The sequence below is a fragment of the Ceratina calcarata genome, unplaced genomic scaffold (genome assembly GCF_001652005.2).
Source record: "Ceratina calcarata isolate Rehan_Ccalc_2016 unplaced genomic scaffold, ASM165200v1 scaffold48.2, whole genome shotgun sequence".
NCBI lineage: Eukaryota > Metazoa > Arthropoda > Insecta > Hymenoptera > Apidae > Ceratina > Ceratina calcarata.
In genome coordinates this window covers 3215325-3234939 of record NW_017172225.1, presented here as the reverse complement: position 1 = coordinate 3234939, position 19615 = coordinate 3215325, and the positions used below count along the sequence as shown (strand labels likewise).

Below are 19615 nucleotides of genomic sequence, written 5' to 3'. Positions count from 1 at the left end.
AAATAATATGTTTTAAAATCGGACCAAACGATCTGAGTCTTTTTAGTAGTCAAGTGGATTAGTTTACTAAATTCTGTGTGCAAAAGTGTGCAAAAGATTGCGAAAAAATTAAAATTGGTAGAAATCGTAAGGAAAAAAATGAAGGTTGTGTTTTTCAACTTTCTTATCTGAGCTTGTAATGAAGATTTAAACAACACATTTTGGCCACTTATATAAGATTAGTATATGTCCAAAATTTCACTGAAATTCATCGATATTTTGTATTCGTCATTTTAATCATGCGCTCTCAATTCTAGCACTGTGGGTGCAATAAGGACGTTACTTAACCATTTTAATTGTAAATGAATGAAGTAATAAAATTTCCACTTGCATTCTTGCGAAATAAAATAATTGAATATTGGTGACATACATAGAGGAAGTATAGCATTGTGATAAATTTTCATTGCGACATTCCTCGATCCTTCGCCGCGCCTTAAACTACTTGCAAGATTTATTCTACCTTAAAACGCCACGTGTCTCCTGTGACACTTTACCTTTGTCAAATTCTTTTTCCTTTCCCTTTAATTTATCATTTCAAAGCTTTACATTTCAAGTCAACACTTTCTTACGCATAATATTTGACAGTTAAACAATATATGTACATGTGCGTAACAATTTTGATTGCACACATGACATTTTTTATCGATCAATTCAGTTAACATTATAAATTCGAATTGGCAATCTTCGTTATAATGAAAATCAAAAGAATGTAAAAAATACATTAACCTATTTGTATTATCGCTAGGCTGTGGATTTTTATGTGGAACAAAACTTGTAAGATATCAATTCATGAAATGTTATTTAGTAAGAATATTCTTTAAATATCATGCTATCTATTTTGTTGTTGATACTTTAGGCACTTTGTCCAATATATGTATTTTTTAAGATTTTTATATACTCTATTTTACTATAAATACAAAAATCCATAAACTAATCATCACTGTATATAAAGAGAATTTTGCTTACCAAATTAGGTCACCAAAGCAGTTGTGCAAATGCACATAAATGAATACGAAATATTGCTTCACTTCATATGATTGTTCATATTGACTATCACACTATATATAGCAACGCAGTAGATCAAGGGACGCGGTAAAGTGAAAATTGGTCGAAGAATGTACAAAAGAGAAGGAAGATATCAGAATTAGAAGTGCATTAGAAAAGGAATATTATTTAGAAAGAACTGGTTCTAGGAGTATTTTATATTATGGGTGTGACAAAGCCAGGAGATGGAAGAGGAGGTAACTGAGAAGTTGATGTCGCAGGGTAGAGATAACCAAAGACAGATATAGTATAATAAAATAAGATCGTCAAAGTTTAACCACAGATATAAATGCATTGAGACTGAGAACTTGCCAGAGTACATACAAAAAGAAGGAAGATGAGGAAGTCAGCAGCTAATAGCGCAAGCGAGGTGCGGATCCTTAGAAAGATGGTGTAGATACTGGGAAGAAGAAAAGTAAAGTAAATTCTGAGTGAATAGATATGGGAATTTAGAACATTATGTAAGAACACATGGGGCCTTAGAAAGGGGTATAACTATAAGAAAAATTGTGTATAAGATAGGAAATGACAAGGTGGTGGAACGGGTGAGGAAGCTTGTTCCAAAGAAGAAAAAAGGAAATGGGATATAGGAGTAAATAGCCTTAGAAGTTTAATACATGGCATTAAGTTAGTTATGTTATGTTATTAGTGTTAGATATACTAAGTTTGTTCCATATTATTGTTAGATTTATTTTATTAGAAGTTTGGTGAGGATGAACGATTATGCGTGAAAGATTAATGATAATTATATAATAATATTTTGTTCGTAAACGAGTTCTTTTTCAGGCTCTAAAAGCTGAAAATAAAATATATTCTATTCTATATTATATAAATTATTGTATTATATTATATATGATATCAGTCATTGTATTTGTGGGAGTACAAAAGACCCGTCCATACCAGATAGTTGATTGAGGATTTGATTTACAATACCTTCAACTTCTACCTTTCAGCTGGCATGCAGCTATTCGGTGATACAAAATCTGCGTGCTAGCTCTTGACATTTTTTAGACATAAAGGGGAAAAGCGGAAAAATCCACCGTGGTAGATCCCGAAGGGAACATCAGCAGAAAGTGTGAGAGCGTGATAGAGAACATTGTGAGAGTGTAGTAAACAGTGTCGTGAAGAGAACATCTGATTCGTACCTTTAATTTTTATTAATTGAACATACGAATGTCTTTTGAAACAATCCCCTGCTGTGATGATGTAAAACCTTCCTCCAATCATACATATTAATTGTTGTATAAACATTATAAGAAATATAGTATCAACCAATATATGATTTATTACATCACCCATTATACAGAACATTGTATTAAGCATTGTATTATATGAAACAGTATTAATTTTGATTGTAACATGATGCACACGGATGAAAACATTGAGTAAATTAATCGTTGATTATTAACATGGGAGACAGAGTTCAACCTTGGAAGTTGACTCTTGACGGTGACTCTGGAGTCTAATACACGGCGACGACGGTCGAGAAGGTAAGGTCTCCATTGAACGAGATCTCGTTGATCTCGCCTAAGCAGGAAGAGTCCCTCGACCCTTTGATTTCGTCCGAGCCAGCTATGACACACGAGACCCCTTGACAAAACCGTCTGAGCCTATTCAATGCCGACGTCAAATAGTTTCACTGGGAGAACGTGAATGGAGATAAGGATCGCTAGAACGACTCTATCTAGGTGACAATGATATTTGGTAAATTCGTCTTTTCTCTTAAAAGGATCTAATAGACAATACTGCCACTGATGTCCCTTAGGCCTTAGACAAACATATAGTCTAAATCAATAATCATTTTTTATATAAAACTATAATATAATAACTATAATGATCAAATACAAAATTCATATGAAGTAAACTCATCTATATATAATAATATATATAAATAAATTCATCTGAACTAAACATAGTTGTCAGTTAAACTACTATTTACTGATTTCGTTAAAATAAATTATGATTTATTGAAATATAAGAACTCATTAAGTCAATGACCTTAATGTCAAATGTGAGATTCACACAAGGCATGTTTTAATGAAACAAAAGACTGATCTATCATTTTATACGATTCTGACAAGAATAATTTTATTGTTTCAAATATTAATAAACTTGCAATCTTACTTTTGTCTGCCTACGAATAATTGTAATATAATCTCTTTATGCTTTATAAACTACAAATGTTTAACTCGATTCATAGGAAGTTGAAGCGTTCGAAATTACAGGCAAAATGCAGGTCAGAGAACCGCCTAATATTTATTATTCGGATCACGGAATCGATCTTAATGGCGCGTTGGCACGCGATTCTTTGCAAACTATGCTTCTCGACTCTCGCTCTCGACCTTCTTCCCTATTCAACTCGCTCGCGCCAAGAAATTGGCTTGGCGTTGTTTCGTCAGAGAATGGAGTACCGCAGTCGATTTTGTGGTGCCCAACGTCTGCTGGTGTAAGCACACCGTGAATCAAAAGAATCACAAATACATCCAAAGCACGGACGAATTACCAGTGCACATTCTATATTTACTCAGTGCTTTAATGTACGTTTTAATATAGGATTTCATATACTTTTGAGTTTTCATTAAAATATCAAGTTACCCATTAGAATTTGTCATATTAGATGAATTAATCTATAGAAAAAGTGATAAAATATTATAATTAATTATTTAATTCCATGATGGGCAGTCAAAATTTAGTTAGTGCCTTAAATATGTGTCTTAAATCTATATAATATGTATGTTTGTGTATGTGTAAAAGAACTCTTGACTTATTGATCAATGCATAGCAAAAACTATTGTACGAATCCACTTGAAATTTTGAGGATAGTTATTTACAATGTTGCAAGTTTTCATTAAGAGAGGAGTTTTCGAAATTTAACGCTTGAGGGTGGAAATGGGGGAAAATATGTTTTTCGTTGTTTTGCAGTATCTTTTTAACCTGATGAGAAATCAAACTGGTATTGGTGCTAAAATGTCACTTTATAAGAATATTTAAGAACTGATTTCTCAACTTTCCGACGTTCCGCTCTTAACCACTTTGACTGCAAAACAAAATACTCTTTTTAATTAAACAGTTTATATTAATATATTTTCATATTTTATTAGCCTATATTCTGTTAATTATCTTTTGAAATACCACAGCCAAGTTATCACTTGTACCAAAAAGATTATCAATTGTACCTCTTTTAATAGACAGACAGCCTAAACACAATAAAGTCTATTTATGTTAAATAAATTAATTCGTAAAAAATGTAACATATCTCTACGCCAGGTACTCAAACTTTCTTATTTAAATTCATGAAATTCGTTTCTAACGCAAACAATCATTCATGAATAATATGGTACAGAGGAATGAATTGTACCCTCAAACTTGAAACCACTACTATTTCTCAAAAGACAGTGGAATCTAGGAAATACAAGGGAATGGAAAAGCAGACGGGATTTGTGGAAACATTGATTCAACTTCACCCAATTAGCTGGGCAACGAAAATATCTTTCTAGCTTTCCTATATTTACAACCGGGCGGTTCTGTTAATCAAAGTTATAACACGACGCACGCGACTCGCACGAGTCACTGACCGATGCTTTTAACGGATGCGCGGAAAATCATGTGTTCCACAGATGTAAACATAGTTGTTTTGACTTCCGGAGGACACGGCCAGTTCATTTGTCGGATTTTTCTAAAGATTAATCAGTACGTTCTGATATGAATTCTAGAATCTCATTGATTAATTTCAAGTCTTTTTAGATTTGTTTATTTATTAATTTGCTCCATTCTAGGGAAAGAAAACATTTCAATTTAAGTATAGATATATGTATGTATGGAATAATACAAACAGGCGAAAAAATAGAATAAAATGAAGAAATGTTTCAATACTTCTAAACATTTTGTATCATTCTAAACATGTTGTCTTTCGTTTCAAGCCATTGTAACACTGCTTTTAGAAGCAAAATAATTTTTATTCATAGCAGTGTATTTATATATGATAATGAAAGAAGTAAGGCCGGAAATGTAAGCTCAGTTTAAATGCGAAATTTTGTGCCGGGTGATTATAGTCACCCGTAGTAGCGAAAGGGTTAAATATTTCTTTAATTCCTTCCCCTCATAAATTCTTGCGTGTTGAACTCTTAATGTAATTCACTTTATTCAGTATGAAAAAATAGTATTGGAAATGGCACAGGCTCGCGTGTATTGCGCAATGAAGTGTTATTCAGTATCCGAACATTTATTTGAACGAAGTATCGTCATGGAGGCGTACATAGTTAAACGAAACGCACGTGATCTCTTGCGAAACACACTGCACAGCCCACGAGCAACGCCCAATCGAACCTTAAACGCGGACCAGCAGGAAACGAAACGCCTAAGACCCGATCTAAGACCTAAGATTAGCTCTACACACATAGAAATTTCTATTCATTGATCCAATTGAAACTGCCAATAGCTTAAGACTCTCCTATTTTGCTATTGAATAGTGTAGTTAAAGTTAGAATTAATTAATATTTAAGAAGTACAATTAAATACTTCGGAACTCTCCAACCATCATTTGCTATTTAATAATACAACTAAAGTTATAATCAAAAAGCTAATTGTTAAAAATTGCAATATATCAAAACAAGAATCTGAGTTCTGAGAAAACGTTAAATCTAAACGTTAAATTTGGATAGTTTAATACAATTTTACTTTTGTACACTTATCAGTCACATAATTAGCATTTGTTTTAACTAATTCAGTAGGGTCTATAAAAGTCACGGGTACAAGAATAATTATATTGGAAGTCGATAACCTAATGAATAAATTTGTACTCGATTTTGCATACGATTTACATAATACATTTCGAACTAATCTCATAACACAATATTTCACATAAGTTGTATGATATAGATGTTTCTTAAGAACGTTATTATTTGTTTCTTAAAAATCGTTTTTCCAATTCTCTAACAAAAACCTCTTCACTTTTCGTATCAACTCTTTTTACATTCGTGTATTATTTCGTATTTTGTACTGTATGTTGTCAACGTCAAAGCAAGTTTCTCCGTTGCTTGGAATGGAATAGATTATAAAATTAAAAGATATTAGTGCATTTGTTAAAAATACTGTAACTACAAAAAGATAATCTGAAAGATTTGAAACAATAGTTTAAACAAGCATCAATGGACGGATTCAAGGTTTGGTAGGTTCGATGGGCGTCAGTGCACAAAAGGAAAATTTCCATCCTCGTTTCTACGATATCGATTTTGTCTCGATTGCTTTCCTGTTGCTTTCCTTTTTCGTTGGATATCTACTGATTCTTTCGGAAATCGATGCCCGATGCTTCCGATACGGAAATTGGAAGTTCGTGGCTTCTGGCCGGAAATGCAACCACACAGACATAACTAGATTGTGTTACGACCACAAGGATTCGTGCCTAAACACCATTAAAAGTGAATAAAATAATGAAACTCAAAATTAAAACTGATAAGAGATTCTAAATTATATGTTTTAATTATAATTACATAGAGTGCAACAGTTGAAATTGTTAATAAAACTTCGATATCTTCATTTTAATATCAAGTATGAAAATATTTTTAATTCCACGTGTAAATGATTTAAAAAAAAAAAAAAATGGAAAAAACATTTTCAATGATATTTTAATTGAAGATAATATCATAAAATAATATAATTTAAATAAAAATATACAAGAGAATAATATAAAATATAAAACTAGACAGAAATAATAAGTAGCAGAACCTTTATTGCCTCCCCTTCCGGGGTTACAACGACAAACTCTCATTACAAAGAATAATTCCACACAACAAAAAGCCAACATATACATACACATCATTTCCTTACAACCTCCTAACAAAAAGAACAGCTATACATTTGATTTTACTAAATCCTTACTCCAACAAATACAATCTATCCCTTAACCAATCTATTTTCTGCATTATAACAATAATAACTAAATCAGATAAAGTTTTTTTTTGCTCTCCTATGAAATCTCATTTTTGTCCGATACGTGCTATCAGAATGAAAGTACATACCAACTTGGTAGTTAACAATACTTTCTATCAGAATTGGAAAGTAATTCTAAGAACGATGTTGCGACAAATCGAGTAGAAAAATTGTATTTTTTACGGTCCTCGTTACGAGGAAGGAAGAAACGAAACTGGCTGTGAACGATGTAAACGTTCCGTAAGCGAAAATACCATCGCGGATTGGCATTTTCCACGGGCAGGGATCGTAAAGCGGTTAAGGTTCGAATGATGGATCATACGGTCGGCTTCTAACGGCTGCTGTGCATCATGAATCCTGTATTCATACATTTGTAACAGCTGTTTCCATCGTGACACTCAGTAGATAAGATCTATCTTGATTAATCGAAGAAATTGCAAGAGTTAGCACATTTGCATTACAAATTTTATTGTGCGTAACAAGTGTCGATCACAATTACTTTGCAAGTTGAATTCACATCATCTGCAAATTGCGTATGCGTTTGTAGAAAAATGCTTAAAAGACGTTTCTGTTTAAAATATATTCCTTTTATATTACAAATATTTCGTTTTCTATAAGAATGCGACTAGTTATCAAATGAATTTGAAACTAATACTTACGAATAAAGAGCATTTGTTGTACGTATAAAAGAAGATAAAATGAATTCGCGGCATGGTGCAAATGAAAGATTTACAGCTCAAGTCCAATTACCTGTTGCATCGCGCCTTTACAATCGAACGCTGTGTAGGATGATCTTACTTAGAGATATATGAGCACACAGAAAGAACACCGTCAATACTCAACGGAAAGAGAATAAAAAGTCTACCACTCGAGACTTCACACTTCAGCCCGCTAAAAAGACATACCTCCAAAGTTCACGGAAGAACGTATATCGCTGTTCATAAATCTTAGGACATATTGTAAAATATTTAAATAAATTAAACGTTTTGATAACTTAAAATTTGGAATTATTATATGTATGATCACTTAAATTATTTATTATATATATGAAATAATTTATTCTACCATTTATACATATTACATGACTTATTGCATGATTTGTTGTATAATTTATCGTCATAAAATTTATTATCAGATTTTTTGCTTCACTCAGAGTGAAATTTATGAACGGAAGTGTGCAGGTAACAGCAGAAGAAAGTTATTTTCGTACAATGTTGACTCTCGCTCTCGTCGGTTCCAGTTAACAATTGAGAAATTGCTTTTTTTTTATGAACCCTTCCAGAATCTGTTTACGGTTAATTTTTTTATAGCTTCTCAAATACGTTAAGAAGTCAAACTTCGTGCCTCTGAGAAGCAATAAATATTCTCGCAAATGTCTCGCGGCGACTAAACAAAGAGCAAAAAGGTTGCAGCTGGTGACCAAGCTTCGGAATTTCCTTCGGTTCGAAATGAGCCGAGAGGAAGAAGGAAAAGGGAGGTTTAATGACACCGAAGCTGAAGGGTGGCCAGAGAGTTTTACGGAAGGGACGACAACCGTTATGACCGAGTTACACCTGTTCCTCTTTCCTAGTTGCCTTCGACCATTTACCACGCCCTTTCCTGGTATCATTCCTTTTTTCTTCAAGATCAATTTTTCACGGCTTTAGTAAAATTCAACGCAACATGAACAGCATAAATTGTCATTGACGTACTAGCGTTACAATATAGTATACTAAAAGTTGAAAATTTAAATGTTTTATGTTGTAGGTAGTACAACTGTTTCTTCTTTTATTAAAACTAACGTTAATGATGCATAATGAATAAAATTTGTAATAACCAGTTCGAATCTTAATCAATAAAGGTGAAAAAAAGAATTAAACACTTAAGTGTGGAGCACATTTCATGAACTTTTTATTGTTAATTACAATAATAATTGATAATGACATTGAGAATAATTGAAATCTAAGCTTTATTTTAGATTTCAATAACCTGTTTACCGATTCGCGTCATCCGAAACTAGATGATCAAAATAAGAATGAATCACGCAAATGCCAATGAAACTTCTGTCTAATAATTTATCATAGTTGAGAAAGCTGCTATCGGTTAATGACCGGAATTAATAAAAAAATAATTGACGAATGTTCAAGCGAAAGAGATATTTTATCTTCTTCCATATAAACGCAGTTGCGACTTGATGAAAAAGTACGACTACAGAAAAAATATTTGATAATTTCATATCGATTTTTAATTATGCATTTATATAATTTATTTTAAGCATACGTCCTATCTTAGAAACAATGCTTCCCATCAATAAAGATTGACCGCTAGTGTATATATCTTTTATGTTCTAAAACAAGGAATCAATCCCGTTGGCGAAAAAAATTCCAGACGCCGGATTCGAAGGCATGGAATGCTAACAACTACAGCCACGAGAGACTCTTGTCGCTGGTTCTCTTTCTCCGTCCGTTTTGAGGAGGTACGATCTTACGCGCCTGTGCTCGAGCCGCTCTGACGCACGAAAAACCGCCCGTGAACAGAAACCAGACACGCGTGTAACATTAAACCCGAGCCGTCGATGAAAAACGAACGACGCGACTGTCTGCGACCGATGGGCTTTTTCAATGACAGATCGAGCCGAGTTCCATGGATTATTCCCAGTCGTACTGAAATCACAATGACTCGTGAAGGCCCTTCGGTAAATGATTTACATCCCTGTTCAGTTTTAGGACAGATAGTAAAACTCATAACCGAATGAAATATCTAAGAGTATCAATGGACAAGTATTTCTAATTATTATATAATTTTTTGAATTATTTAATGTATGGTATGTTAAAAAATTTATTGTATAATTTATATATATATTAGATGATTCGTAATATGATTTGATCTATGATTCATTATATCATGTTGTACACTGCATGATTTTTTAGACGACTGTATCAACAAATGAAACTTTATGATATTTTAATGAATTCTCAGAAAGAGGCCTCTTATATTAAATTTTAATGCTTTAAAATTATACGTCCAATCCCCGATGCCCTATCATTTTCGTTAATCCTGTTATCGTGCATTATATGTACAGATCAATGACTTAATAGTACTTTGTGCACCAAGGGCCGAAAATGGGTCTTTCCGGGCGAGGTTGATGTTTGAGCACGAATGGCAGTCGAGGGCGCCACAGGCGCCCGAGATGAACACGAGCTGCTCAGAACATCATCCGAGCCTGGAAAGGTTCATTCGGCCCGTGTCGCACACAATATTTTTCATAAAAAGGGCATAAAAAAGACCATCTTTCGTCGCCTACAAAGCGGATTGAAAATAGAGTTTTCTCGCCCTAGGGCGGGAAAACTCTATTTTCGGTCCACTTTATAGGCGCCGAAAATGGTCGTTTTCGGCCTAGTGTTATGAAAACAAAGTTTACATTCTTCATGGATTAGGATTCATTTACTTCATCTAAAAATATTAACTAGCTACAGTACTCTAATTGAGTGAATAGCCTCATTTAAAATGATCGGTATTTACTGATCTTACTTTAAAGTCTAGCATAAACACACTTTAATTTGTCAAAATATTGTTGTATACCAACGATATTTAGTATTTAAGTTAGAGATACTCCTTATCTTCGATACCTTATATATCGAAATTCATTATCCTATGGCTCCAATCTTTCGCTTCCCCTGTCTTACTCCTTGACTCATATTTGCAAACTTCTTCCTATCTTCGCTGCATCATTTCTATATAAATCCTGACCTTGCTACATCATCCTCAAATACTAACCTTGATAGTCCTACCTTATAAATCCTAATCCCCACCACGAAAACTAAAAAACCGTTAGCCCGTTTTCCATGATCGAAGAGCACTCTCGTTCCAAACTCTGACGGACGACATCTCCCCGTGTTAAAGTAAGTAATCTCGCTTAGTGTCACCGCAAAGTTGTATTGTTATTTAATAAAGCTTATGCTATGGAATACAACAATATAAGGATTCTTTTATTTCATGATCTGTATTATATAGTAAATTCATACACAGGTCATTGGAGATGATATGTATTTTTTATTATAAACCACATGTTGATAACTAGACTGTGGATGTTTATTTTCACAAATAACATTAAAAAAATTAAAGGTACATGAACATTTGTTTTCTCCTCTAAATATTATAAGTTGTGTTTTCCTTTGGAAATTTTGCATTTCTTTACATATTACTGCGAACTGTGTTTCTGTAAATTATAAACATCCGCAGTCTACTGATAACACATAAATTTACGTTTGCTATTCATCAATGACATATTGCATTGCGAATTCGAATTCAGCGCAAGCTCAAAAGGCAACTGCGGAGTCTGTAAAGTGGCATTGTTAGGAGAGGCAAAGGAGCCTAGGGTGTGCAGACGTGCTTCGAAAGAAGCGCGAGCTTTAACGTCGGGTTCCGGTCGTTCTCCTTTGCTCGTTCATTGTCACTTCAAGTCTGGCCGTCTCTCCCTTGTCGCAGTACAAGACTAGAGTACGGAAAAAAAAATAACCGAGAAGAAGCTGATCCAACGACGACGAGACGACGATCACAGAGAGACGCGCGTGTGTATAGTAAAAACGAAAGACAAGCAGTTAAGTGCCAGATCATTACTTAAATGTTCCATGCTAAGAGATCTGACTAACCGATGAACAGAAAGTATTTCTGTACTTTAATAAGTCTAGTTGCGGTCGCGTGCCGCATATGTTAGTTTGTGTATTTAACAATTTCTTAGACTCACGAGTATTGATTCAGCCAAGAAATCAAATATAGTCTGCTTTCAATCTGTGTTCATATCTTAAAGTATTCAAATTCGACATAAAAGATCTCTTATTTAAAAGCTTTTTGTTTGTAGAATAGAACTTCTGAAATAAGTCTTTCCGTTCCCAAACGAGCTTTCAACGTATGGTGATCGTTTATAACACATTATATTAGCTGCATATCATGTTTGTGTACCTATATTTAATTGCAAGTGTCAGAGAAAGAACAAGATTGTTTATAAGTAGTAAATTGTAACACGAAGACAGGACACAATTGAATAGCGAACATATAAGTCATAAGTAATTTAGCCAAGTATCCTAATAAAATTTGTGAAAAAATCCATAGAAAATAGGTCGAGAGATCCAAATGGGAGATTTAAAACCAAAAAAGTGAGAGAACGAAAATAATTGGAAGACTTTATTTTCTATCGGCATGTGAAAAAGAAGTGTAGAAACTCCTCTAAAGCACATTTTTTCTATCTTTCACGAAAATAACATGAATACATTGAGTGTTAGGTGTATTCCCTTATGTCTATGAAAAAATTACTATAATAGAAAGAAATGAAAAGACAATTCAATTGTTGATAACGCCGTTTTAAAAATAGTTTTGTCACCAATCGTGTAAAGTTGAACCCAGGCTCATTATAAAAAAAGGAGGAGTGATAGTTCATACAACACGTTACGGTATCGTTTCGCCGTCTTCTAACGGCGGTTTCCACGCCAACAGATGCGGCTAATCGAAGGAGCAATTCCGATGTGAATTATCTCCTCCCCTTAACTCTTGGCCAACCGATACCTGAAAAATCGCTGCAAATTTACAACCTGAACCCAACTAGTAACCTGGAAATTCTCAACCCAAGAATATCTGAATGTTCTTACTCGAATGCTTTCAAAGCACGAGAGTAATTTCTGATTTCTTATATTTGGATTCACAATTTATAACTAGACTATGGATTTTCATGCAAATGAAAGTATTTATGATGTCACTTTAGAAAATACAAGTCAATCAACACTAGATAATACAATTTATATAGGTATTTGTTATTCTTCTTGAAAATTAAAATGTGTATTTCATTTTTGATATTCTGTAACTATTCTTGAATATTATAGGCAACTTTTCACTGATACAGTTGTTTTATAAATGAAGTTGAATGATGCACAGTCTACTTATAATTTATTGTATTAATTTTGATATAACATCTGAATCTGACTGAGTACAATTTCGCCATGTTCTACCACAGTCTGAGTTACATTCTAAGCTCGAAAGTAAACAAATATGATAGAGATTCCGATATTCAACAGACGCAACAGCGCCGACTAGGGACATAAAATACGTGTCCATACTGTCTCCTGTACCGATCGCACGTTGTTCGATTGACTAACATGTCTACGCGTATTCAGTACATTTAGATAGATCAGTATGTTAATATTCTTTAATATAATAATAGTTATGTACACGTTTATTCATTTAATATTAAACCATATATATATTCCGTAATTCACTTGGCATATTATTCCTTAACCACGCTCTGCTACAAAATATGTGTGTACAGCCGTGTATGTACATACTATTATTCTCTGGTGATACTTAGTATCCATTCTACCGCGTTACTACCGTGCCATGGTATTCCCTTCGAAACCGTCGAATTCTCTAGATAAACAGTGGAAATGAAAACCATGTACCAAAGAAATGGAAACTCTAGCTCTCGATGCAAAAAGTAGATAAAGGACTATCCATTACCCTAACGATAAGTGGAACACCGAGAGAAAAGAATACCTTCATTCTGTTCCAATATTTTTTGTTTTGACATGTAATGTATGTATGTTTCGGTTTTAAAGTTTAACAAATTCCTACCAACTCTAAAAGAATTTCATTAAAAATATAAGAATATCCCTTTTTGTCAATCTAATAATCAAACTGCGGATTTTTATTTAAAGTAAAACATTCATGGTACCAGGTAGAAGAATGTATTTTATGTAGCAATTTGTTTCGTTAATTAATTGCTATAATACTCAGGTTTTATTATTCTGTATATTTTTATACACAGCAAACATTTCCTATATTTTCTATAGGCACCATTTTTGCATAAATGAATAAAGTACGCCGCCTGTTAACATAATCTAACATTTATTTCCAAAATGAGTACCAAGGCTGTTTAAAAATATTCCTAAAGAACCAATCTTCATGGTATATGAATATACAAGCAGAGAATTCATTCCCAAATCTCATTCTATGCTAATTTTATTATCTGGAATCGCGGCGCACGACTTCTTTGAAGATCGAAAGCTAATTTCGCTCGCGTCCAACATTCATTACTTTCCTTCTCTCTGTTATTTGTTCTCGAAACAAACATTACATAACGCAGCGGTTGCATATATTATAACGACACAACGTTCCACGAATATTTTAAGCTTGAACAAACTCCGCTTTTAATGCTCTACCAATCAAACAGCCTCTATAATAACACAAGAGAGGTACGTGCTCTTCAATGCCAGGGAATGTAAACAAGAATGACAACAAATCAATCTCGAACATACATATCAAACGGAAATAAACGTAATCAGTATTCATTCATTACACTTTACGACAAAACAATAGGACTTCCCTTAAATCAGTATTTGATGAATAGTCGACAAATTCATTTTGAATGACGTTGTGAGTAATCATTATGCTTTAGTCTTACGTGTATTAAATAATTCATTGCAATTGTTACTAAGAAACAGTGCTAATAATCACAAAAATGGGACGCGGAAAGAAATTGAACAAAGGAGAGATAAAACTGATTTTGAATTTAAGAAGAGAAGGCACAAGTATTTCGAAAATTTCGAAATTAATAGGTAGAAGCCGAAATATGTTATTCAAAATTTATTAAAACATGCCGAAAGTTATGGCAAAAAGAAAGCAACCGTTCGTCCATGTGTCATAAATGCTCACAAAGCGCGGGTAATTTTAAGAGTTGCAGATACTGTTGACTATGAATATTAAAAATTGAAACAGTATTTTATATCATTAATGTCATGCTAAAATCCAATAAACATATAACAACGATCTGTTCAAAGCGCGGGTAATTTTAAGAGTTGCAGATACTGTTGACTATGAATATTAAAAATTGAAACAGTATTTTATATCATTAATGTCATGCTAAAATCCAATAAACATATAACAACGATCTGTTTAAAATTATTTGTATGATTCCTCATCGCATTAATTGTGTATGGAAAAAAAATGATGATAAAGACAAAATCCTGAAACTTATTTTTAAGTATTTTTATGGATAATCTTTGCAAGCAAAAACCAAATCAAATTAAAAAATGATAAATCCATAAAAACACATTAACCCCCTTTTCATCCACTTAACTGGGGCAAAATCCCTTCGTATGGCACTCATACGTCATGAACGATATACATACATATATCCTCTAAATTTCAAGCTCGTAGGTCCAGGGATTTGGACTAGGTGTTGATATGTCAAAGCACACCTTTTTATATCTATAGATAGATAAGTAGGTAATTGCAACTGAAATTACGAAGCGGCAAGAAAGGGCAGTCGCACGGTAATATTCGGGAAAAAGAACACGGTCGGAGGGTGACGTTCGCAAGAAATCTCGATAGAAGCAATTACAAGCAATCACACAACGCTCTGGCGTGGCAAGAAACAAAGATTCTTCCATCAGCGAAAGACGATGACACTTTCCCACGCGAATCGCAACCTGCTGTACGCGATAGAGATCCAGCGCACAAAAGACAACGGAATTAAATAGACGAGCAGAAAACTCGAAACAGGGAGTAAGAGTAATCGCGTTTAATCACAGATTCGACCGACGATTTCGCTCAATCTGCATAATTTAACACGCCTTGCCATCGGGGGAAATTAAGGTCCTCACGATACTTCCGTTGTTTTGGCAACAAAAAACTGATCGAACATTGATAAGGGAATTCACATGCATAAGTTCAAAGACTGAATGCGTTGAATGTTTGGCTATTATTAACATTAAACTGCTGATATTATAGGTTTATAAAAAATTAACGTATGCAAGAAAATGCTTATAATATGCAATAGTACTTAAAGAATTCAAAAAATGCATGTTACGTTTTTTTGAGGGAGAAAATAAATTCGTATTTATATTGGTTTAAAATAGTAGAACTACTAACTATTAGAGCAGCTGCTTATCAAAAATGATCAAACATAAGACAAAATTATTTCCAAATTTCATTTTTTAATATTATTTATCTATTCGCATTTAAAAAGAATCCTTTTTTAATTTAAAAAGACAATTAATATTAAAATTTTTTACAGACCGATACACATTTGTTATAATTTAAATCACTACCTGAATATTTGCAAACAATATATTCAAACAAAGTGTGTATTACGATCAAGTCTTGAGATAAACGTCTATTTCATATTTATCTATTCGCATTTAAAAAGAATCCTTTTTTAATTTAAAAAGACAATTAATATTAAAATTTTTTACAGACCGATACACATTTGTTATAATTTAAATCACTACCTGAATATTTGCAAACAATATATTCAAACAAAGTGTGTATTACGATCAAGTCTTGAGATAAACGTCTATTTCAAACAAAATATTATATACGTTAAGAAACTTGTAAAATGTCTGTCATCTTTACAACATTTAAAACACAAACAAGATACGAAAAGAGAAACTTCCGAAGAAACGCAAACAATCGTGTCTTGAGACAGTTTTATCTTGTCTACGTTAAAATAATACAATAATCTCATTCCACTCGTGTCGCTTCTAAAGACAAAACTGTTCAAATACGGGTTCAATCAACGTACACTCAGTCGTCTGCGAATGAAAAAAAAATAAATGAAGTGTCTAATTATTGTAATTGTATTGTATTGTATAAAGCATTATATAAATTATTGTGTCAATCATTCTATGAAGCATTATATCAATCATTATATGAAATATTGTATATGGCATGACAACAATTATTATATGAAATTTTACTATTATATCCAACTTCGCATCCAGTATTAAATAAAGCATTGTATCAATTATATGGCCTGTCTCTGTTTATTTATTTCTGTTTGTTTATTTCGATTCTCTAACAGTGTCGTTACTACGGTAGCAGGGATAAATATAAGAATAGGCGGCTCGAATAGTGATTATCATTAATTTCGATAATCTCGCTGGCGACGTTCTCAATCAAGATTATCCTTGTGCCGGAATATGAGTTCCCATTCGTCCATGCGTGGAACAAACGCGGTGTCTCGTATCCCGTGCGATATATCACAGGCCTGTCTAGTGTTTCTTCTCACGCGGCCCCTAGGACGAAACGCAAAAATCCGCGTCGTCCTCCATGGCCTAGGTATGCGCGTGCGTTCATCGACCGCTTGTCCCGTTTTTATTAATCAGCGTCCCATAATCATACACCAATCATAACGTGCATACAAAATGAGTGCATAAGAATCCTAATAACTTTTCGTCAATAAATATATCGAAAATATGTATCAATTTACAGACCAATGCATCCTTGTAGTTTTAAATCAAGGTGTACGTCTTTTCTACCTGGATTTCTAGTGAAAATTTAAACAACACGTTTTTATCACTTATATAAGACTAGTATATGCTGAAAACTTCATCAAAATTGCTCATTGCTCTTAACTGTACTTTTCATCGTTTATGAATAACAAGAAAACCAACTTACCAGTGTCCCTGATACGAAGTCTTGACCAGCTTGACGGTGAAGAGAAATTGTATAGCGCAGACGAGCAGACAGCAGAGATTTAATGACAACGCCAAGGCGCACAGCGCCAATGTCACCTCGTAAACGATCGTATACTCTTCAGGGCTGATCAAACTACTCGGCGTCACCGTTAACGGCGAAATCTTCAATAGGAAGATCAACGAGAGTAACGCGAGCAGCAACGACACCAGACACAGCAAACCCAAACTCGTCAACGTCTCTTTGGCCCCAGCCTCGCAGTCCTTGTGATTCCGCGACAAGGACGACGACCAGGAAGCGTTCAACGGAAATGCGGTACAACCGCCACTACTAGGCAACTGTCCACTAATGGCAGTCCCTTGAAGAGCAGGTGCGGGGGAAGGTGTAGCTTGGCTGGGTAACCTCGACAGCCTAGAGATGTCGAAGCCACCATTCACTTTGGGCCTGGTGTCCTGATGCCCAGGCACCTGCGTCACCACCGTGTGTCCCAACGCCGTTGAGACGTTATTATTATTATTGTTATTGATTCCGCCGGCGATCGGACTAACACTGTTCACAGAATGCTTCGAAGTAGACAGCGTCGATAAGTTAAGAGCATGGGAGTGATTTAATCTTTGAGAGAGATTGTTCACACTTAATTGCGAGTGGTTCAGAGGATGTCTGTGGGTCGAGGACGGAGTCGCGGCGGTCTGATGATGCACGGTCGGCCTTTGGTGGATCACCGAGTCGTAGACGTCGACTCCGCGTCCCTGCGTCCCGCGAATATTGCTAGTTTGATTGTAATGATGATGCTGCTGCTGTTGCTGGTCCTGCTGGTGACCGGAATGGTGGTGGTGGTGGTGGCCGCCGTGCAACGAGCCCGAGCTCGCCTGGTAGTCATTGTGCTGGTGCCTGGAGCCCGTTGACGACGGTTGCCCCGTCAGGATGTGCTTCAGCATTACTCGAGCCTGGGTTAAGGCCGCTCCTCTACATCGCTGGACTTGCCTCTTTCCAAATTCCAACGATTATCTAAGCCCTGCACCACTCTCGGCCCCAAGGACATGAGTCTTTCTTAATTCATACAATACCTTCTTAAGAAATAAGAATTGTCAAATATATTCGAACGCTTGCTTGTCCTCACAAATTTTTCTTTTTTTATTTAATTTCCGTTCTTCTTTCATTTAAATTTGTTCCACGTATTCCTGTTTTCTTCTTTGACTCGCAAATTTCGATGAAGAGGGTTAAGTTCCTGGGCTTAGGGAGTTGCTGCACGCCAGCTCCACCATGGCGACGGCATTTGGTTAAGCCCGCGAAAGTCTACATAGCCAGGTTTCTGTTCACACTCCAAGAAGAATTCTCTAGATGAGATTCTTCGTGACGTGGCGTGAGAATCATCTGCGCGGGCATGATTATTCTCTTCTCCGCTTCTACGAGTACCTTTTTTCATCAAATTGAAACTGGGACAAGTGTCAGAACTTACACCGCGGAGTACTTGGCCCCGAGAACCACTTTAGTTTGGTACGAGTACTCTTCCACTCCTTTTTATCAAATTGTAATTCAGAATGAATGTATCTTTACTTCAAATATTTCTCTTCACAGTCTATATTGTTTTTTATTAATGATAATTGAGATAAGTGTTATACAAAATAAAACAGTGAGGGAAGTATTTATTTAAATATTTTGGTCCCAAGAACCACTTTATTTTTCTTGCTCTTCACACTCTACTGTTTTCTCTATCAAATGATAATTGAAATAAGTATTTTGGTCCCTTTACATGTTTCTCTCAATTTCTTTCATCGCTCGAGACATAACGTGCCCTTCAAGTATCTAATTAACGTCGTTGAATATTTCTCAGGCCTATTTCTTAATTCTAGTTATCTCGTTAACGCGTTCGTCGTAGCAAAAACCGGGACCAACGTTCTTCAAGAGGAACGCGCCGGAAGCGGGATCGGTACGCAGATAATTACACCCAGCGGTGTCCGGGTACTTCCTTCCCAGCTCCCGTTTACGCCTCCCAAGTGCAATAACGCCGAGATAAATACCATCAGAGAGCAATTAGAGTTTTCCTCGTTTCCTCTTCCTCGTTCTTCCTCGTTCTTCCTCGTCGACTCGGGATTCTTTCAATTTTCAACAAATTCTTCTTTATTATTCAATTGGAAATTCTTTAATTTCACATGTCTAG

General features: G+C 34.8%; 2 protein-coding genes across 5 annotated transcripts in view; one reads left to right on the top strand and one right to left on the bottom strand.

Annotated features, from left to right (window-relative positions):
- Nucleotides 1-19048, bottom strand: part of LOC113464677 (uncharacterized) — a 24458-nt gene extending 5410 nt beyond the window's left edge. Inside the window, exons 1-2 of one of the 2 annotated variants that reach the window (XM_026815736.1) lie at nucleotides 17437-19048; nucleotides 8878-9653 (exon numbers count right to left, since the gene is read on the bottom strand). In XM_026815736.1, the coding sequence (XP_026671537.1) occupies nucleotides 9404-9653; nucleotides 17437-18392 (1206 nt within the window). In that variant the 5' untranslated portion in view covers nucleotides 18393-19048 and the 3' untranslated portion in view covers nucleotides 8878-9403. Of the gene's footprint in view, nucleotides 1-8877; nucleotides 9654-17436 lie in introns of those variants that run through there. The other variant, XM_026815734.1, reaches the window with a different exon arrangement.
- Nucleotides 1-19615, top strand: part of Fdx2 (Adrenodoxin-like protein 2, mitochondrial Ferredoxin 2) — a 67292-nt gene that overhangs the window by 9986 nt on the left and 37691 nt on the right. The gene's annotated exons all lie outside the window — the stretch shown is intronic.